This window comes from Hyperolius riggenbachi, chromosome 10, assembly GCF_040937935.1.
Source record: "Hyperolius riggenbachi isolate aHypRig1 chromosome 10, aHypRig1.pri, whole genome shotgun sequence".
In the NCBI taxonomy this organism is placed as follows: Eukaryota; Metazoa; Chordata; class Amphibia; order Anura; family Hyperoliidae; genus Hyperolius; species Hyperolius riggenbachi.
Genome location: NC_090655.1, coordinates 150,158,364 through 150,181,643, shown reverse-complemented (window position 1 = coordinate 150,181,643; position 23,280 = coordinate 150,158,364). Strand labels below are relative to the sequence as shown.

General features: G+C 43.0%; 1 protein-coding gene across 5 annotated transcripts in view; it reads right to left on the bottom strand.

Moving 5' to 3' along the window:
* The window catches only part of LOC137536555 (poly(ADP-ribose) glycohydrolase-like), a 201,845-nt gene that overhangs the window by 129,465 nt on the left and 49,100 nt on the right, over window positions 1-23,280 (bottom strand). For all 5 annotated transcript variants that reach the window (XM_068258792.1, XM_068258794.1, XM_068258795.1 and 2 more), the window contains 3 exons: window positions 21,937-22,059; window positions 21,771-21,854; window positions 19,204-19,278 (listed from right to left, as the gene is read on the bottom strand). In XM_068258792.1, coding sequence (XP_068114893.1) covers window positions 19,204-19,278; window positions 21,771-21,854; window positions 21,937-22,059 — 282 coding nt within the window. The remainder of the gene's footprint in view (window positions 1-19,203; window positions 19,279-21,770; window positions 21,855-21,936; window positions 22,060-23,280) is intronic.

Below are 23,280 nucleotides of genomic sequence, written 5' to 3'. Positions count from 1 at the left end.
CGATTATCATCGCATTGCAATAACGTTGTTCGTAAGTGTGAAAAAGCTCTTAATTGTAAAGAATTCTTAAAGTGTAACTGAGACGAGAAGCGTCTCAGGTACCATACTTACCTGGGGCTTCCTTAACCTCCTGGGCGATAATCCCGAGCTGAGCTCGGGGTATGTCGCGCAGGAGGAGTTCACAGGCCCTGGTGGGCCGATTTGCTTAATTTTTTTTGTTATGCGCAGCTAGCACTTTGCTAGCTGCGTGTAACTTCCGATCGCCGCCGTGCCGCGCAGCCCCCCCCCCTCCCCGACCCCTTGCGCAGCCTGGCCAATCAGTGCCAGGCAGCGCTGAGGGGTGGATCGGGACTCCCTCTGACGTCACGACGTCCATGATGTCAGTGACGTCATCCCGCCCGGTCGCCATGGCGACCGGGGAAGCGCAGCAGGAAATCCCGTTCTGAACAGGATTTCCTGCCTACTCTGATCGCCGAAGGCGAGCGGAGGGGGTGGGGGGATGGCACTGCGCAGCGGCTATCATGTAGCGAGTCCAGGGCTCGCAACATGATTTAAAAAAACAAAACAAAAAACAACCAGCCCCCTGCAGCTGTACCGTGCCCCCGCAGTCTCGCTCGGATCCTCCTGTCCCCCGCCGGCAGCTACTTCTGGTTTTCGAGACAGGAACGAGAGTGATTCTTTGCGTTCCTGCCTGAAATAGCAGTATAGAGGGCGCTATTGAGGCCAGAAACGCGAAGGGTCACTCGCGTTCCCAGGCCTGTCGTCAAAACCGGAAGTAGCTGCTGGCAGGTACAGGAGGATCCAAGCGAGACTGCGTGGGCACAGGACATCTGCAGGGGCTGGTAGAAGCGTCAGATGAGCAAAACTTTTTTTCTTTTTGCCTTAAGTGACCCTTTAAGCTCCCTTGAGCCTGCTCGGCCCTTGCCGTCTCCCCGGGTGGCTTCTGTCACCCGCAATATTGCCTGAAAGCCTCGCTGAGTTGAGCATGCATGGCCTGGCGTGCTTCCAGGGCTGGGAGCGTTCTGCGCAGTACTCCCAGAGATGAGAGCGCCATGAGGGAGCGTGCCTGGCCACGCATGTGTGTTGAAGCTAGGCTTTCGGGCACTACTGTGGGTAACATGAGCACCCCCAGGGAGATGGCGAGGGACAAGGGGCCTCAAGTGGGCTTAAGCCCTAAGTAAGAATGGAACCTGAGACACCTCTTATTTTACGTTCTCTTTAATTCAGAATAGAGTTGCTGGATAAGGTCTACTATTTGTGCAGGAAATTCACAGACATCTCTGGAGAAGACTTAAAAAAACACAACCATTGTGTCTAATGGCTAGTTGCTGTTAGGGACTATACAGGAGCTGCAGCTAGTCACCTATGATCCATTCACTACAAACCAAAAATCTGGGCAGTTCATTTTTCTGATAAACAGTAAATATTCATCATTTTTTATGTATGCCAAATAGCATGAATGTTTTTTTTTATCTCTTAAGATTTTAAAATGTCATGTACAGATGCTGTAAAATATGGTTTTGGATATGCACTTTTAGAGGTAGAAAGAATGACTTCATTGAATTAACAGAGGATGGAATAAATATTGTCATAAGTAATGACCCAGCCTCAGTGCACACTGCTCCTTCCGAGGTAATGATCAAGCCTGCCTGACAGTCTAAAACAAGATGCGGGGGATGGCACCAGCCACTATTTAAAAATAAAAAACCTTCTCCCTGACAGCTCATCAAATCATACAAAACTAACACATGACGCATGATCCTGGACAGGCCTATCCATCACACAAGGAGGAATACAGTAATCAAGCCGAAAAATGCATACAGCATGCAAAAACACAGTGAATTTCTTTTTCCTGTATTTTGCTGTGTCAAGATATTTAACTGGAATACTTGATGTATTTAGAAAAATTACAGTCAAGAAAAAAAAAACATTTCACCATTATTTTATTCTACATACTGTTGCCTATCTCATTGTGTGTGTGTGCGTTTATTTTTTAGATTTTAGTGAGATGCCATGTTACACAAAGGATGTCCCAAACTAACATCTCTAAAGGTAGCCATACACTGGTCGATTTGCGATCAGATTCGACCAACAGATAGATCCCTCTCTGATCGAATCTGATCAGAGAGGGATCGTATGGCTACCTTCACTGCAAACAGATTGTGAACCGATTTCAGCCTGGAACCGTTCACAATCTGTTGTGGTGGTGGTGCTGCTGCCGCCGCTCCCCCCCCCCCTCCGCCGCATACATTACCTGCTCCGCCGGCGCGACTGCCCCCGGTCACCGCTGCTCTGTCTCCGCTCTCCAGGTCCGGCATGCTTCACTTCTTCCTGCCCAGCAGGAAGTTTAAACAGTAGAGCGCCCTCTACTGTTTAAACTTCCTGCCGGGCTAAAAGAAGTGAAGCATGCCGAACCCGGAGACCAGACCAGCGCGGAGACGAAGCAGCGGTGACCGGGGGCAGTCGCGCCGGCGGAGCGGGTAATGTATGCGGGCTCTATTGCGTCGGTCGTCGGGTAATCGAACGCCGCTAGAGACGCGCTCCCTACCCGCGGGCGATCGACGGTAATTTTACGCACGGATCGATCGACGGGATCGGACGAAATGGATCGAAATTCGGCATGTTGCGGGAACGATGTGACAGCAGATTCGATCCCAGTGATCGAATCTGCTGTCGATCTGGCGGGAATCGGCCTAGTATATGGCCAGCTTAAGTCCAGGAAGAAAAGGTGTCACTTCTAAAACCATGATAGATATTTAACATGGAGACATTTGACTGTAGATGATATTAGTAAAGACATTCACAATATCATACTCCCAGAACTACCCTATGCTTTATTAAATAGAATTATATAGCCAGGAAAATAGCTACAATGCTGTTAGCTTCAGTAGCTGGAGTCAAAAACCTGTAGACAAAATGCAGTCACAGTAGAGTCAGAAATCCTCATCTGCATGCACATTCTGGGTCAGGAATTCAGAAAACAAAACAAAATATTAGCATAACATCTACGCAATTGGCCTTTTCAAAAGGGAGTGTGCAATAGTGCTATTCATGCTGTGCTCAGTTCAGGTTTGCATTAAAAATTAAACATAAACTGTCCTTAAAAACATGAACAATATACCCTGCATTAGATGTAGCCTAAAGTAGCTTTTAATTTTAGCTCCTTGCTAGATTTATTCCTCTATAAGAGTTAGTACATTCCAGTTACAGTCCACAATACCTGACAGTAGAAATGCAGGTACAATCTCTCACCCCTGACATAGACAGGGCCACTACAGTCAGACGCTGTAGTTGGAGCAATAATTGCATCAACATTCATCTCCAAGGGGAAGCCTCTAGGACAGTGTTTCTCATCATTATAACAACATGTACCCGGACTCTGAGCAGTGCAGTAACTATGGAAAGATGCATACCATTTTGAAGCTCTCTTTCTCCTCTTTCCAATGATATATAGACCGCCACCATACGCCTTTTAGTTTTCGTTATTTTTGCGTCCGCCATCTTGGATTCCTTATTCAGCATTGTATTATGCAGGACGACACTTTCCCCAGTGTCGGCAGCTCCATTCAGTGCAATGCAATGAAATACAAGGAACCCAGGGGGATATAATTCCAAACATCATGCCGGTAGGTGTGAGGATATAATTAATTAGTTGTGGGTATGCTTAAAGGCATACCCACAGGCACTGCTCGGAGTCCCTTTAATGAGAGACATCCTCTATTGTGAATATAATATCCAGAACCCCTTAAAATATATATGTTGCTAGGAGTATTCAGTGTGTATGTATTCAAAGTGTATGTAAATGCTTTTCAGACATTCCTTTATTTTAATAAACTAAAAATATTTATTCATGCGTATTTATACAGGATTTATAATTTTTTTTTCAATCAGGAGACTCATTATGATAATTTAAACTATTATACGTTTTTCAGGAACATTAAACCCAAGTACTCCCAGGAGTACCACATGTTGAGAACCTATGGAGATAGCAAAGAAAAGAAGCTAAAGTTATTCATGTTTTGGATCGTGTTATAACACATATCTGGATTAATGTCAACCAATCAATCTAAACTGAAAATCTAAAGGAGAAAAAAAACAAACAGAAATACAGTAATCCATAGTTTCCAAACAAAGACGCCAGAGGATACTCTTCTTTATATGGCAACTACCCAAATCCCCCCTCCCCAAACTTTTTAAATGCAGCTAAATATGTTTATTCCACAAATCCACCAACTAAATATTAGAATGGGTTTTCTTCCAAAATGGGCTCCAGATGTTGAGTAGAAGGGTAAATTTTATGACGACTTGAAAACCAAGATTGTGGCCTCTGTATGATAATGGGATCTCGACTATGATGGTCATATAACTATGACAGGGATTCGATCAGAAGCCCCTTTGAGGGACAGTTAAATGAGAAGACTATATACCCTGTACAATGCTGCTAAAGATGCCAGCGCTATATAAATACTAAATAATATATTCCACTTCATATCTCCTACCTAGTCTGAGTCAATGAAGCCTTGGTACACAGTTTCAGAACTTATTGCCCGTTTCCTGTTTTTAAACAATATATATTTAATAGAGATGGTGGTTAATTTGAGAGTCAAGAAACTTACAAAGGGGTCAGCACCACAATGATAATGAGCAGCTACAAAGAATCAGGAAGAAAGATTCTTGTATAACACTTCCCATTACCTATTGTGCTCTCCTTTAATCCCTACAGGTGTGTACACATGCACTAAAAAAGGAAGCGACGGGTCCGCTGGACCCTCCCGCTGGGCGGACTTTAGCAGACAGTAGCCGCTCTGTCAGCAGACTGATAAGGCTGTTTCTGAATGATCCGCTGAGCGGATTGTTCAGGAACATCCTTATCAGTCCGCCGACAGCGTGTACACACGCGCATACTGTTAGCTAAAGTCCGCCCAACGGGAGGGTCCGGCGGACCAGTCGTTTCCTTTTGTAGTGTGTGTGTGTACGCACCTTTAGGATGCAGGCACAAACTTGCCTGGCACTCTCCCCTTGTGTGTTTTCCCGCTGGCTAATGTGGGCATATTTTTTCCACTTCTATGGACAATCCATTAGCTGACCTGTTCAATAAGGTTGTTCTTTTACATATGATATCCCATCACTGTTTTTGTAACTTTAAAGAGTACCTAAATTAAAAATTACAGTTTGCTTCAAACCTAATAAGTTGCCAAGATATATAAACTCACACATGATAAAAGAGTAATTTTCTCAACTCCAGGGTCCGTATTCCCCATATGGTCTTGAAATCCCCCAATGTGAAATTGGGCCCGGGCATTTTTTTTTATCTTTCCAAACTATAGGTGCAAAGGATGCTGGGGGATTGATTTCATAACTCCATCCCTCATGTCCATGTGATCTAATCTATGCAGACAGACATCTGAAATAAAGGCAGGCATACACTGGTCGATTGCCACCAGACCGACCAACAGATAGATCCCTCTCTGATCAAATCTGATCACAGAGGGATCTATTGGCTGTCCATACACTGCACAAAGATTTTGAATCAATTTCAGCTTGAAATCGATTCACCATCTGTGGAGCTGCCCGCCGCTCCCAGCAATACATTACCTCTTTGCCAGCGCGAGTCCCGCTGTTCCTTCTGTCCGCGCTGGGCATCTTCTCTTTACTTCCTGTTACGTCCTATGACCAGCGGAAGTTCAAAAAGTAGAGGGCGCTCTACTGTTTGAACCTCCTGACAGGACGGAACAGGAAGTGAAGAGAAGATGGCCAGCCGGAGAAGGGACAGCGGGGATTCGCGCAGGTGGAGAGGTAATGTATTCCTTTGTCGGTCGTCCGCCAATCAAATGCCACCATCAAAGCGCTCCCAACCCGCCGGTGATCAAGAAAAATTATCGACGGGATTGATCGATTCCAGATGGAAATCGGTCGATCACTCAGTGTTTGCATTATCGATTTAACAGCAGATTTGATCACAGTGATCAAATCTGCTGTGTATCGGCGGGAATTCGACACAGTGTATGGGCACCTTAAGAATTATAGCAAACAGACCTGATAAGACAGGATTCTGAAGTTTTCCTGTCTTTTCTCTGTACTACAGTTTGTGAAAAGAGCAGTAATTTGATCCAGGCAGACAGCAGGGAAGCGAGGGGCAGGGGAGTTAACCAGGCTGAAGAGGTGTGCACAATGCTTTCAGCTTCAAGAGAAATAAGGAAGCGCTACTTACAGATATAAATGTAGGTCTATTCTATCAAATATGATGTACCAGATGTAAACTTTATTTGTTCATCTAATTGCACACAGTGCCTAGACTACATATATGTATTGCCATTCAGACTTTTGTTTGACTGGAGGTGGTCATTAAAGGGACTCCGAGCAGTGCAGAAACTATGGAAAGATGCACATCATTTTAAAGCTCTCTTTCTCCTCTTTCCAATGATATATAAACCGCCGCCCTACGCCTTTTAGTTTTCGCTATTTTCGCGATTGAAATTGCCGCGGCCGCGATTTTGATCGCGAAAATAAAGAAAACTAAAAGGCGTAGGGCGACGATGTAGGTGTCGTCAGAAAGAGGAGAAAGAGAGCTTTAAAATGATATCCATCAAGCCATAGTTATATTGTATTACACAGGGCGACTTTTTGTCAAAGTCAGCAGCTGCATTCAGCAAAATGGAGCTGCTGACACTGGGGAAAGTTTCGTCCTGTGTAATACAATATAACTATGGCTTGATGGATATCATTTTAAAGCTCTCTCCTCTTTCTGGCGACACCTAAATCGTTGCCCTACACCTTTTAGTTTTCTCTATTTTCGCGATCGAAATCGCGGCCGCTGCAATTTCAATCGTGAAAATAGCGAAAACTAAAAGGCGTAGGGCGGCGGTTTATATATCATTGGAAAGAGGAGAAAGAGAGCTTTAAAATGATGTGCATCTTTCCATAGTTTCTGCACTGCTTGGAGTCCCTTTAAACTCGGTTTTCTCTTATTGTAAAACAACAAAGCATATGCTAGTAAAATATAAATAGTAAAGTAATAATAATAAAAATAATAATACTCCTTCTGAACACTGCCTCCCAGATGCAATGGATTGGCATACGGTACATAAAGGCCGTACGAGACATAACATTTTTTGGCTTGTAGAAATTAAAATACTTCCTGAAAGGCGGGTCTTTAAGATATTTTCAGTTGCTACAGTAAGAGTTTAATTTAACTTATCGGGATACAATTATGCTTACACTTCAAAGCTTACACATGTAGTACATTATTTTCCCAAGGATTTCCAATACTGGTTTGTGAGCTACTTTATTGGAAAACCATCACTTCATCATTCACGCCATATTTAAGGATGTCAGGGCCCTCTGCTTTCTCATTAATTGAACATCTTTTTCCTTATTTTAAGTCTTTCAGCAGACCAGGAAGACAAATAACCCTGTTGTGCTTTACAAGAAATCCCTGAGGCATGCTGTGATCTTGTACTTTATGTTATCAATGAATACTGCACATCACAATACTACAATCCCGGGCTCAAAACAAGAAAACAAGATGATCTGTCATAGCCGTAGATGGCTGTTACACAGCCACTGTTCATTCATCAAGTTTATCTAATTGAGCGAGACATATCCTTAGCGTTCAGATCAATCATGTTTACCTCATATGTTCCTATGAAGGACGGAGGGATATTGGAAAGGTTTTCTGCTTAAAGTGCGCTTACAAGAAACAGCAGCAGGAAAAATATATTAGAGACTCTGTAACAAAAGTTTCAGCCTTTTTTCTTCTTTCCTATAAGTTCCTATACCGGTTCTAATGTGGTCTGTCTTACTGCAGCGTTTCCTAGTTGCACAGTGGCTGTATTATCTCTGTTTTATAATCTAATCTTCTTTCCTCTGACGGCTTTGTCGGGCTCAGGTACTCAGGCAGGAATGTGCTGTTCTGCTTGTGATAGGATAGAAGCTATACACACCCTCTCCACGCCCCCTGCAGGCTCTGTGTTTTATTTACAGACTGAGCTCCTCTCAGCCTATCACACTCTGGTTAGCAGCCATGTCTTGTTTGTAAACACTGCAATTAAACTAGCAATTACAAGCCAGGATCGCAGCAGGGAGTGGCAGAAACAGTTCTCCTGGGCACAGAAGGGCCCAGGAGAACATAATGAATAGAATGGTATGCTTTTTATTGTAAGAATTTTAGAGTACAGATTCTCTTAAAAGCCCAACTTGTGCTAAAACTTAAAAAAGAAAAAGAAAAAAAAAAAAGCCTTGAATATAGTGGACAAAGCTTAGAACTTTGCCAATGTTATCTCAGTTTGCATTTACATTTCGGAGAAGTCCCTTCACATCCTGTTCCAGTGAAACCAGAGGTTCTAAAGCAGGGGTCTCAAACTCGCGGCCCGGGGGCCATTTGCGGCCCTCGATACAATATTTTGTGGCCCTCGCCGGCAAAAGCTTCCTTATAGTTCGCTTCAGTGCTCCCAAGTAATCCGCCGCATCCCCGCCGCTAAACGAGGGCTGCAGAACCCTCAAATCGCCCGTGGGGCAATCCGCCGGCATTTCCTGGAAGGGGCAGAGCTTCCAGCTTCAGCTCTGCCCCTCCTGACGTCAATCGCCGCACGGATCGCCGCCTCTCCCCGCCCCTCTCTGTGAAGGAAGAGTGAGAGCGGCGGGCAGAGGCGGCGATGCGCCGCGATTGTGAAATTCCTTATGCGGCCCAGCCTCATCATGACTTTGCCTCCTGCGGCCCCCAGGTAAAATTGAGTTTGAGACCCCTGTTCTAAAGTGTGTCGATGGAAAAAAAAAAAAGTGATAGTCAATATAAAAATCTAAAGTTCTAACTTCTCTGAATTTTACTCTCTTCAGTCACCTTGATCTTTGTTGAAGTAATTTACCATACATCCTATATGGACATGAAATGGAAGATAATCTTACAAAAGAAACACACACACTCACAAACAAGCGCACTTAAAGTCAGGGCTGTGGAGTCGGAGTCGAGGAGTCGGCGCAATTTTGGGCACCCGGAGTCGGAGTTGGAGTTGTGGTTTCATAAACGGAGGAGTCGGAGTCGGGTGATTTTTGTACAAAATCCACAGCCCTGTTAAATATTAGGTTAAGGAGTCGGAGCAGAGGAGTCGGGGCCATTTTGGTTACCCGGAGTCGTGGTTTCATAAACTGAGGAGTCGGAAGATTTTTGTACCGACTCCACAGCCCTGCTTAAAGTGAACCTTAACCACTTCAGCCTATAGTGTCGTTTCACCTTATGCATCCGAGCAACGTTCACCTCCCATTCATTCGCCAATAACTTTATCACAATTAATCTATAGCTTGTTTTTTCCGCCACCAATTAGGCTTTCTTTGGTTGGTACATTTTGCTAAGAATTTTTTTTTCTTAATGCATTTTAATGAGAATATTAAGAAAAAAATGGAAAAAAATCATTATTTCTCAGTTTTCAGCCATTATAGCTTTAAAATAGTACATGCTACCATAATTAAAACAGACGTATTTTATTTGCCCATTTGTCCCGGTTATTACACCATTTAAAATTATGTCCCCATTTCAATTTGCGTCCATCACTATTTACAAGCTTATAATTTAAAGAAGTATAGTAATACACTCGCTTGACTTACTTAGGTAACGATTTATGGTTTTTTTTTATTGTAATTTTTTTTTTCATTAAAATTTTTATTGGGAGTGGGGAGGTAAATAGGGGATTTTAAATTAAATTTATTGTGTATATTTAAAAAAAAAAAAATGATGCAAATGTAGTTTTACTATTTGGCCACAGTGAGTTCTTGATTTTCCATCCTGCAAGCGAGCGCTCTCGCTTTCAGGAACAGAAGGGGTGACGTGTAAGGCCTCTTGCACACTGCAAGCGATTTCGATTCAGATTCCGCTTTTTAATCAGTTTTTACATCCGATTCAGATTCCGATTTGCAGTGTGCAGGGAGCAAACGGCAAGTCGGAATCGGAAACGGATGTAAAAACTGATTAAAAAGCGGAATCTGAATCGGAATCGCTTGCAGTGTGCAAGAGGCCTTAAGCCGTCGTTTTTTCTTAGGGGGACATAGATCAATGAATGGGATCTGTATTCCCATTCTTTGATCTCAGGGGTAGCGAATGGTGGCAGCAGCTGTGTAGTCTATCTGGACGGATATATAGATAGGCCGAAGTGGTTAACTCAAGTAAAAAAAAAAAAACAAATCCTTCAAGGGCACAGGATGGCTGCAGGGGGCTGGTAAAAGCCCCAGGTAAGTAAAACTTTTTTTTAACTTGAGTTAAAGTTCCCTTTAAGCGGTTTCCTGTGAAAGATCTAGTCGAAGTTGGGTCTTTTGATGTAGATATCAAAGAATAAAACATAATTCTGATGACAGATGTGAATCAAATGGTGTAGTGTTCTGAGACTAATGTATATACTCAAACCAATGCTTTTAGGTTGAATTACAACACTGGCTTCATGTAACCCTAAGGGCTAGTTCACAAGGGAAGTTAAAAGACGTGCTCAGTGTGTAGTCCTACTGCTGACCACCATCCATCCAACTGCCTATTCTATTTTAAAGAGTTGAGTGGGATGTCTCAGTTTATACTGCAGCAGCTGGTACTAGAGGTCTGTGCAGGCATAGAACCTTCACCCATCCCTGTACATTTTGAATCTGCTCCAATCCTTAGGATGGGTTGGAATGATTCAAAATGAATGTGGAGGGTGGGGAAAGGCGATTCCTTTACCATGCACAGCTCTAGATAGGATACAGCCTGTGTCATACAGCAGTGGAACATTCTGAACACTGCATACAAAGTTACCATTTACTGCTGCAGTGTGAGCTGTACCCCCACCAACAAAACTGATCAAAATTACAATCAGGGGGCCATTGATCTCTAGCAGATTTGATCACTGTGATCGAATCTGCCAGGAATTGACAGGAAAAATTGCTTAGTGAATAGGCACTTTTACACCTTACGATAATAAGTCTGCAGAAGACCGTGTGTATAGTACTTCCAACAACTATATGGGGGTGAAAACTTCCAGCTGGCTGGCTACTAAACGATCCTCGGGTCCCCCGCCACAGCTTAGTTTTAGCGACTGGCTCTGTCACCAGCCACTGTGTCTGCGGCACTTGCCGCACGTGTTACAAACCTGCACCAGGGCCATGCAGGTGCAGTGGCCGGCGACAGAGCCAGTCACCAAAACTAACCTGCGGCGGGGAACCCGAGACTCGTTTAGTACCAGCAGGGGCACAGGTCGACTGCAGGAGGTAGTAGTAAGGTCAAGTGCTCATTTTCACAGTGGGCTCCTAGCAAAACAAGGCAATGTTTGTGGATTATAAGGCAATGTAGGTAAGCTTTAAGTGAGCTGTCCAGGGAATATTTCATTTTAGAAATTTAGTTTCACTTCAGACTTGCGTTAAAGAGACTCAAAGATCTCGTGGTATGAAGTTTTTATTTTTTATTTTTTTTACTTACCTGGGGCTTCCTCCAGCCCCATAAGCACAGGTGCGTCCCTCGCCGTCCTCCGTTTAGTGGTAATTGGCCCTGGTATTTGCTCAGTGACGTCAGTCAGGGTTCTCTGTGCAAGCGTAGACCTCCTGCGTATGCGCAGAAGACCCCGGCTGACGTCACTGAGCCAGACTGGAGCTAACTGAGACAGATACCAGGGATGATTGTGGACGAACGGAGGACAACGGGAGGATGTCGAGGGACGCATCCGTGCTTATGGGGCTGGAGGAAAACCCATGATGTACCTGCAAATGAATATTACATAATTCCCTCGCCGTCAGTTCCTCTCAGAAGCTCACCATTTTCTTCTTACAACGATTTCTTTCAATTCTGACAAGATTTTGTCAGAGCTGAAATATAATGGTTGCTGTCAGTTATATATCAGTTGCTGTCAGTTATAACTGAAAGGATTGCTGATGAGCAAGATAATGTCCATGTTTCCCTATGGCTCAAGTGGGTGATATTACAGTTTAACAGTGTGCTGCCAGGAAGCTGTAATGGGGTCATTTCCATTTTCAAAATGGAGGATGGAGAATTCAATTGATCACAGCGTACAAACAGGACGCAGGAGAGGAGAAAGAGATTAATAAGTAGACTACATGGGAGGTAAAAATGGTTATTTTGACTTTAATTTTTTGCTTCAGGTTCACTTTAAGGTCTCCACAAAAGACTTGAAAGCAATTACCCCCTCCCCCGATGTTGGGGCTGAGAACGGATGTTTTCCTAAAAAGACCAAATACAGAGGACTACCAACATTTTCAATAATACATAGGATTAATCTCCAAATTGTATTTAATTGCCATTTGAATTAACTCAGTCTGAAGGTACAAGATAGGGTGAACGTGAACTTAATGTAAGGGCTCTTTAACACTACACGCAATTCCGATTTTAATGTGATTTTAAAAAAAAAAGTCCAGCTTGCTGCGTTTTTCTTCCTGTGTTGCTAGCATGCAGTGAAAGTTGCAAATCAGAATCGCAAATTGGCATTGCGATATACAGTGTAAAAGAAGCCTTAAAGTGTTTTTAGGCAAACTGTAACCATGAAGCCATATGCTACATATTTGAACTAAAATGTACATTCCGCTAACAGAGTAAAAAGATGTGATCTGTTGTACAGTTAAATACATTACATTTCTGAATGCTGTTCCATTTCAGTTTAATGCACCTAGCATTACTTAAAGCGGAATATAACCCTGCATTTCAACTTTGCTCTAAAACATTATTTACAGTATATTATATGCAACCAGCATTTTTTTTTTACTAGACCAGCATTGGAAGGGTTACACAGGGCTTTAAAGTTCCTCGAGATTTCTGCAGACGCATCCTAACCTGAAAAAGATACATTTTGTTTACATAAATGTATCTAAGTGTTGAATGTGACTCATCTCTCTCACTGAGAAGGAGCTTGGAGGACAGCCAAAGAGTGTGTAACTGTTTTTCAATAGATACATAGAATGTAATAATCTGAACTTCTACATATCTCTCCACGGAACTTGAAACGTCTGTGTTTAACCCTTCCAATGCTGGTCTAGTAAAACAAAAAAAAATGCTTTTTGCATATAATATGCTATAAATAATGTTTTAGAGCAAAGTTGAAATGCAGGGTTATATTCCGCTTTAATATTGCATCGACAATGTATCCAGAACTCAACACTCTTATTACACACCTGAAAATAATTTTAGAATGAAACTAGCAAAAACAAAGAATGACTTGAGAAAAATACAAAAGTCTTTTATTAAAAGAGAACAGACCTTAAATAGAAGCAAAAATCATTCTTCCAGAGATTTACAGCTTTAGTTAATAACACCATATATCAAAATGGCACTACTAAATCCCTTGGGACCAAAAGCACACTTGAAATTAAAACTGCAACCATAGTGAAGGCTATTTTTAGAATTCTATCCTGAATAACTCTAATCACATTCAGTGGCCTTGCAACAGGTATTGGAATGGACAAACACAATGCATGCAAAGCCATAATGTAATCACTATTGAATTGAAAGCTTTCAAAGTGATTGCTTCCTATTGATCCACATGGCTCAAATCATCATCAATCATCCTTCAGTGGTTGAGCAGAAAAAACTGCACTGGTTGAGCATAAAAAAATGGTCTCCACTGTGCATGCCCAGTTCGGTCTGCACACGCTTCATAATTGCATTCCTGTCGCCCAGTGTCCTGCGCACGCGCTGTTCATTCTTTTGAGAACTGCGCATGCGCAGAACCTCCCAGCAACGAAAGCACAATCGTAGAGTGCATTCAGACAGGACAGCTCAATCGCATAAAAAGGATATCAATGATGCGTCACAAAGGTGTGTAGGTACTCTACATTATTATTCAGTATTTATACAGCTCTGACATCAAAGGAGAGATCAAGTCCCCATCCTTTCGGATGACAACCGTTGTGTTGTGTGTGTATCTACGCACCTTTAACCCTCTGGGCGATACAATTATATCGCCCAAGAGGTGGCGCAGCACTATTTTTTAATTTTTTTTATTTTTTAAATCATGTAGCGAGCCCAGGGCTCGCTACATGATAGCCGCAGCGCAGCGGCATCCCCCCACCCACTCCGATCGCCTTCGGCGATCAGAGTAAGCAGGAAATCCCGTTCAGAACGGGATTTCCTGCTGGGCTTCCCTGGTCGCCATGGCGACGGGGCGGGATGACGTCACCGACGTCATGGACGTCGTGACGTCATAGGGAGTTCCGATCCACCCCTCAGCGCTGCCTGGCACTGATTGGCCAGGCTGCGCAAGGGGTTGGGGAGGGGGGGGGCTGCGCGGAACGGCGGGTAGCGGCGGATCGGCAGCGATCGGAAGTTACACGCAGCTAGCAAAGTGCTAGCTGCGTGTAACAAAAAAAAAATTATGCAAATCGGCCCAGCGGGGCCTGAGAAATCCTCCTGCGCGACATACCCCGAGCTCAGCTCGGGATTATCGCTCAGGAGGTTAAAGTGGACAGTGTGACAATATTTGTGACAGAGATCACCACTTACCTGATTCTGCCTGTTTTCACACAGTGAGTTCAGTCTTACCACAACTCACTTATAGCAAGTTTTCTGTATCAAGATTTGAACATGCCTTTTGCAATAATTATAATAATAATAATAACCTCATCATCATCATCAATCTCATGCTAAGCAAAGCTGCAACAGGAGGCCACTTGGTTGTATGTGAATGTGCATGTAAGTAGGCAGTGAAAATGGTGAAAGAAGTCTGCAGAAATACTAATCACATGGGCTAGCGTCACACAGGGCTAGCGTCACACAGAAAAGTGGTTCTAAGGCTGTTGCACAGACCTCACTAGTGGGCCACAGGCAGATGATGGGTAGTGTCCAGCCATTGCATGCATGTTAAAACATTACTTGATTCCATACATGCAGTTTATGTATTACACTTTTATTAAAAATCAATTTATGGGACTATAAATGAAAATAAAAGTTCCTCTAGATCTGTAACTTTGCTGATGGCCGCGCAGTGTGTTCTGCTCTATGGAAAGGAGAGGGGCTACTTGCACATGACTTCACACTGCAGGAACATCCTTTAACCACTTGAGGACCACAGTCTTTCTACCCCTTAAAGAGGAACTCCAGTGAAAATAATGTAGTAAAAAAAAGTGCTTCATTTTTTACCATAATTATGTATAAATGATTTAGTCAGTGTTTGCTCATTGTAAAATCTTTCCTCTCCCAGATTCACATTCTGACATGTATTACATGGTGACATTGTTACTGTGGGCAGGTTATGTAGCTGCTCCTAGCTGTTTTGGCTGTTAGAGACAGCTGTAAACAGCTAATTCCTGTCTGTGAACATTGTTACATTGTGGCAGTTTGCCCAGAGTACCGCGGTACTCAGAGCTTCTTGTGGGAGGGGTTTCAGCACAAAATCAGTCATACAGCGCCCCCTGATGGTCTGTTTGTGAAAATCATTATATTTCTCATGTAAAAGGGGGTATCAGCTACTGATTGGGATAAAGTTCAATTCTAGGTTGGAGTTTCTCTTTAAGGACCAGAGCCTTTTTTTCCATTCAGACCACTGCAGCTTTCACGGTTTATTGCTCGGTCATACAACCTACTATCTGAATGAATTTTCCCTCCTTTTCTTGTCACTAATACAGCTTTCTTTTGGTGCTATTTAATTGCAGCTGCGATTTTTAGTTTTTATTATATTCATTAAAAAAGACATGAATTTTGTCAAAAAAATGACAACTTTCTGTGATAAAATTTGTCAAATAAAGTAAAATTTCTGTATACATTTTTGTCCAAATTTATTCTGCTACATGTCTTTGATAAAAAAAAACCATTCAGTGTATATTTATTGGTTTGGGTAAAAGTTATAGCGTTTACAAACTATGGTGCAAAAAGTGAATTTTCCCATTTTGAAGCATCTCCGACTTTTCTTAGCACCGGTCATGTTTCATGAGGTGCTAAAATTCCAGGATAGTATAAATACCCCCCAAATGACCCCATTTTGGAAAGAAGACATCCCAAAGTATTCACTGAGAGGCATGGTGAGTTCATAGAAGATTTTATTTTTTGTCACAAGTTAGCGGAAAATGATAACTTGTGACAAAAAAAAAAAAAAAAAAGAAATCTGCCACGGACTCACCATGCCCTTCTCTGAATACCTTGAAGTGTCTACTTTCGAAAATGGGGTCATTTGTGGGGTGTGTTTACTGTCCTGGTACTTTGGGGGGTGCCTTATTGTAAGCACCCCTGTAAAGCCTAAAGGTGCTTATTGGACTTTGGGCCCCTTAGTGCAGTTAGGCTGCAAAAAAGTGACACATATGTGATATTGCCGTACTCAGGAGAAGTAGTATAATGTGTTTTGGGGTGTATTTTTACATCTACCCATGCTGGGTGGGAGAAATATCTCTGTAAATGACAATTTTTTGATTTTTTTTTGACACACAATTGTTCATTTACAGAGAGATTTCTCCCACCCAGCATGGGTATGTGTAAAAATACACCCCAAAACACATTATACTACTTCTGAGTACAGCGTTACCACGTGTGGCACCCTAACTGCGCTAAGGGGCCCAAAGTCCAATGAGTACATTTAGGATTTCACAGGTTGTTTTGAGACATTTGGTTTCAAGACTACGCCTCAGGGTTTAGGGCCCCTAAAATGCCAGGGCAGTTTAGGAACCCCACAAGTGACCCCATTTTAGAAAGACAACACCACAAGGTATTCCGTTAGGAGTATGTTGAGTTTATAGAATTTTTTTTTTTGTCACAAGTTAGCGGAAATTGAAACTTTGTGAAACAAAACAAACAATAAAAATTAATTTCCGCTAACTTGTGACAAAAAATAAAATCTTCTATGAACTCACCATACTCCTAACGGAATACCTTGGGGTGTCTGCTTTCTAAAATGGGGTCATTTGTGGGGTTCCTATACTGCCCTGGCATTTTAGGGGCCCTAAACCGTGGGGAGTAGTCTTGAAACCAAGGGTCTCAAAATGACCTGTGAATTCCTAAAGGTACTCATTGGACTTTGGGCCCCTTAGCGCAGTTAGGGTGCAAAAAAGTGCCACACGTGGTACCGCCGTACTCAGGAGAAGTAGAATAATGTGTTTTGTGGTGTATTTTTACATATACCCATGCTGGGTGGGAGAAATATCTCTGTAAATGACAATTGTTTGTTTTGTTTTACACACAATTGTCCATTTACAGAGATATTTCTCCCACTCAGCATAAGTATGTGTAAAAATACACCACAAAACACATTATACTACTTCTCCTGAGTACGGCGATACCACATGTGTGGCACTTTTTTGCACCCTAACTGCGCTAAAGGGCCCAACGTCCTATGAGTACCTTTAGGATTTCACAGGTCATTTTGAGTCATTTGGTTTCTAGACTACTCCTCACGGTTTAGGGCCTCTAAAATGCCAGGGCAGTGTAGGAACCCCACAAGTGACCCCATTTTAGAAAGAAGACACCCCAAGGTATTCCGTTAGTAGTATGGTGAGTTCATAGAAGATTTATTTTTTGTCACAAGTTAGCGGAAATTGATTTCTTTTCTTCACAAAGTGTCATTTTCCACTAACTGGCATTTTAGGGGCCCTAAACCGTGAGGAGTAGTCTAGGCAGGTTAGAGTCTGATCTGATGGGTGGCAGTGACGGGGTGATTGACAGGTGATTACAGGGGAGGATAGATGTATCTAGTACACGAGGGGGGGGGGGGGGGTCTGGGGAGAATCTGAGGGTGTGTGTGTGTGTGTGTGTGTGTGTGTGTGTGTGTGTGTGTGTGTGTGGGGGGGGGGGGGTGATCAGAAGCCCCCAGGGGGCAGATTAGGACCTAATAAAAAAAATAGCACTGACAGATAGTGACTGATGGGTGATTAGGAGGGTGATTGGGTGCAAACAGGGGTCTGGGCAGGGGAGGGGGTCTGAGGTGTGCTGTGGGCGATCAGAGGGCAGGGGGGGGGGGGGGGCAGATCAGTGTGTTTGGGTGCAACTTAGGGTGGCTGCAGTCTGCCCTGGTGGTCCCTCGATTGTATACATTACAAAGCGTATTATACGCTTGTATGGCAGCGATCGAGGGGTTAACATCCCGCCAGAGCGTTCTAGTGGCTTGCAGCTCTGGCGCTTTGAGTCCACCAGGAGAAAAGCACAATATAAATGTTCCGTGTCTTGTCTGTGTCAATATATATTGTGGTACAGAGGAGGCTAGAAACATCCGGAGACACCTGTACACTAGATTTCCAGCACCGAATGATCATGGATCTTTAAAGCCAATGGGTACCGCTATAAAAATAAAGTCAGATACTCACCTAAGGAGAGGGAAGGCTTGGTCCTAATGAGCCTTCCCTCTCCTCTCCTCTCCTGGTGCCTTCGGTGCTGTGCTGGCTCCTCCGTTCCCGTCCGCCGCCGCAGGGACTTCGAAGGTCTTCGGGAGCACTCGGGCTTCCGAAGACGGGACGCTCCATACTACGCACGCACGATTGCGTCATAGAGGACGCTCGCGCATGCGTAGTATGGAGCGGCCCGTCTTCGGGAGCCCGAGTGCTCCCAAAGGCTTCCGAAACATCCCTTCGGCTGCGGAAGTGGCAGTATTTGACCGAACTGGTTGAATACTGCTGCGGGGGATCCTGCGCGGGACCGGGAGAGGAGAGGGAAGGCTCATTAGGACCGAGCCTTCCCTCTCCTTAGGGGAGTATCTGACTTTTTTATTTTTAAAGCGGTACACATTCACTTTAATGCAAGATAACAGCTCTTCCAGGTTTGTACACAGTCTTATTCAAGTTCGGCCTACTGACATTTAAATCACTAAATATTCTGGGCCCTGGATACATGAAAGAAATGTTACAGCTGCGTAGCAATCCCTGCAATCTCAGATCTACAGGTTCTAATAATCTAGTCCTACCCAGAGTCCACTTGGAAACTTTTGGTCCCAGAGCCTTTTGTCATGCTGCTCCTACGTTTTGGAACTCCTTACTTCAGCAGATCAGGACAGCTCCATCCCTGGACGTGTTTAAATCCAGACTGAAAACCCACCTGTTCAGTTTGGCATTTGCAGGAATATAACTTTTGTTGTGTGAATACTTCATCCTACTACCAACTACTGAATCTGAGAGAGCCTAAGCGCTTTGAGTCCTATGGGAGAAAAGCTCTATCGAAATGTTATTGTATTGTATAGCCATGCTAGAGACAACTATACATATATATATCAGGAGCACCTTGCAGTAAAGTATGTCTACAGGCAAAAAAAAATGTATTGAAAAAGCATGCATTACCTTATTGCAAAAGTCAATCAAAGCAGTGAAGTCCCACTTCTTGGAATAGGTCAAGTTATATGCCAGAATTGCTGCCTGTAAAGTGACAAAACGTAAGAGAATTTGAGTTTGGCTTGAAAAGAAAGTACAAAAGCGCCATCTGCTGGACACCAGTATGAAAATGTTAATTGACACACGTTAGCAGGTATTTAGAGATGGGTAAAGATAGAAATAACTGCTCTACTCATTTTGTTGAGTAAACTCTCATGATGAAAGCATTTTAAATTTTAAGATGAATTTTTTTTTCTCAATAAAGGTGTAAAAATGTGACCTTTACTTCTACGAAATCCTACGATTACATGACTTGAGACCACATATGTATAGAACAGCCTTTCTTAACCTTTCTACCCTGGAGGAACCCTGCAAATAACTTTTGTTCTTCAAAAGTATGTGTGGCTGTTTATTTCACTGCCCCCTATTACACTGCAACACATTATACTGTCTCCTGAGCCCCCAATTTAGTGCTTCTTGTTACAGTACCCCCTATTATAGTGTGCTCTATTATTCCCCCCCCCCCCCCACGATGCCAAAGAACCCTTGCAGAGTACTCAAGGAACCCTAGTTGAGAAAGCATGCTATAGAATGATAAATACTAGTGGCCAAAATGTATTGAACAATAGCCCCAATAGCCCTCATTGGTCACTTTGAAATAAAGCACAGTAGATTGTGATTTGACATTGAGCATCACCTGCACCGATACAAGAGTCACAAACAATCGTTTTTGCCAATGAAAATCAAGTGAGACTTTGAAGAGTAGTGAGCAAACAGTGCTCATTTATTGATTAGTAATTTGTTACAGGTAACTGATAAACAATGTTGTGGGGCATATAATGTATGTAGTCATCCGAAATGTAACTGGATCAGTCATATGACAGCATTTATCACTACTGTGTTGCCAAATGGAGTAAAACAAGAACACTTTTTTTTTACTATGGACCCAGTAATGCATGGTCTAGCTAAAAAGATTATTTTGGGTTCATTTTCACAAGATGATTTTTTTATGCGTTCTTTTGTTAAAAAAAAAAAAAAAAAAAAAAAGCATCAGATCTAGCACCTCATGTTAATCAATGGGCTGTTAACAGCAAATGTGTTAATGGAGGAAGAGATAAGGCAGTAGTACTGTAAAGACCAATCTACACGATACGATTCTTTGTGTGATTCGATTACAATTCTATTTACGATTAGATTAAATCCGACATGACCGATCGGGATCTGATTCAATTCAATTTGCCATTGCAAAACAATGGCAAATCGAATTGAATCGAATCCTGATCGGACATGTCGATTCAATCGGATCGTAAATAGAATTGTAATCGAATCGCACAAAGAATTGTATCATGTACATGGGGCATAAAAGGTGCCCATACATCTAGTCATGTATGGGCAGATCGACTAAGATCAAATCTGATCGATGAAAGATCTGTTGGCTGACCATGCACCACAGGTCAATTCCTGATCGGTTTCAGCAAGAAATCGATCCTGGGAATCTGCCTTGTGATGCTACCGCTGCCACCTAGTCGCTGTCCTTACAAATGTAAATGACAACCCCAGGTGGCTGTGCATTGTAACCTCACCTGCTCCAGTTGCACTGACTGCTGGTGGTCTCAGCTTTCTTCCTAAAGCGCCTTCGGCACACCGAGCCCCAGCACTTGGTGGCACATATAGCACATGGGGTGTGTGTGACGTCACATGCGCCTGGTGGCGCTCAGGTGAGAAAATGGATAAGACCGTGTGTCACCGCAGCTGGAGCAGGTGAGATTTACAAGACTCGAGCATGGAGACACATTTATATTTGGGAGGTGGGTGGAGACAGCGGCCGGGGTTTGTTGCAATGTCACACACTGTTGCGTGTGTGCTAGCTGTATAGTCATCTTTACTGGCATTTTCAGAACTCCAGAACTGATGTTAATCAGCAACCTTCCTACTCTGCCATCCGCTTATAAAGCCAAGAAACAAAAGCCATCTGAATTACTGTGCAAAGGAACAAAAAAGCAGCGCTTGTAACCACACCAATCAGCAGCTGACATGCAGTGTGGTTATTACTCAGTAGAGAAGCACAGCTTATAACTTCTAGCAAGAGGATGCTGCAGCCTGTTCAGGTATGCATGCATAGATAGAATGGACACAACCTCATTTCCCATGCCAAACACCTACCTGCAAGAAGCCAGCGGATTAATGGGAGCATTTGACAGGCAGTGAATGGACCACTGTCAACTGCCTGTGTGAATACTGCCCAAGATTGCTATGGAAATAACTAATTGGCATCAAGCTGGGAGGAAGTGAATTCATGTCAAATTTAGAACCAGTGATATAAAGTAGCATGGAGAAGTAACAGCCCCATGTTGTTAAAGTTAGTCGGAATAACTCCACCCTGCTCCTAATTCATTAGGCCATCTCATATGAATGAATGCGAGTTACAGAGTAGAGGGTCCTCCGATCAAAATATTTTGTTGAAGCCAAAATTGGAATTTCATATCAAGCAATGAAAGTGAACATTCGTGATATAGAAGTTTAGAACTAGAAAATACCTTTAAGTCAAGTGGATTTTTTATGTTGCTTCTCAAAGATGACTCAATGATTTTCCATCGGCTTCCAAGTATCTTTTCACCATTCTGCAAAGTTAAAAAGATAAAGATTAAAATAGATCCATAACATGCATTTCCATGATAATTTTCATTTTTAAAGGTTTCTCACATGGTCGTCCATTGGATAAACATTGTTCCTTGAACAGGGCATCTTGACAAATGTGTTGTCCCATGAATCTGAGAAGGTAACCGGATGGGGTAAAGGCACAACATCTTCCTGCAACCTGTTATACTGAAAAAAAACAGTAGTTAAGATAGCCGGAACCAATAAAATAACCATTGCTAACTTATAACCATAAAGTGATAATGTGATTTTATTAAGACGCATGTTTATAGACAGATGAGTGTAACTTAAAGTTAACCTAAAGTCAGGGGAAAAAATGAGATTTACTCACCCGGGGCTCCTGGCTGCAATAGCAGCATAGGGGGCGATATACAGGCTGGGAACGCAAAGAATCACTCACGTTCCCATGCCTGTTGGCCGGTGACGGCCAAACCGGAAGTGTTCGCCGGCGGGTCCTGGACCATCGGAGCGGAGCTGCGAGGGCACTGATCGGCTGCAGGGGGCGGAGGGAAGCCCCGAGTGATTAAATCTCATTTTTTTCCCCCTGGCTTTAGGTTCACTTTAAAGGTCCTTGTGAACATGGACTCAGATTGGTGTCACAATCTCTTTTAGGCAGCCACAAGTACCAGGGAAATACACACCATAAACTCCATGACATTTAAAAGGTCAGAGTACTGAACCTGTTTATGCTTTTAAAGTTCTGATTGAAAGAATTCATTGTAAGACCTAGGACACTTTTGGCCACAGCAGATTCTCAGAACTATAGGTAACCATATAATGTTGCTTCCGTTTTTCTCTATTGTTCTTTTTAAAGTACTGATTTCACAGAACCAGCCAACAGAATATTTCAGCATGCCTAATTAGGCATTTATTGAATTTTCTGCAAAATTCATAGATCAATTTTTTTTATACAGTCAATCATGTTAGTGAAAAAAAATAAGAAACGTAAAAATATAATGATTTGGTTGTATTATATGGCCACCTTGCTTGCTTTGACAACCTTGGCAATGGCTCTCACTTTATGCTAGATTGAAGGTGCCCATACATTACTCTATTTGTGGCTGCCCAATTGTTGTTTTGATTGATTTCTGGCCTAAATTATCGATCTGGAATGCAGGAAATGTCTTGTTTGAATGCACTCAGGTACACGCCGGTAGTGGCATGCCATTTCCTGACAACTGGCATTCCCCTACCGATCTCCCTCACCTATGTAATATGTATCCCCTGGACTCATGGTGAGCATGCAGTGTAGTTTTGGCTCACCTGTCTGCTGCACCTCTCCTATGTGCCATATTGTCAGGCTTGCCAGGTACTAGCTATAGGTCAGATCGTATGCTCATATGACTGGCATCTAATCCAGCCCTAACACCTGCGCAAAGCTCCTTCCTA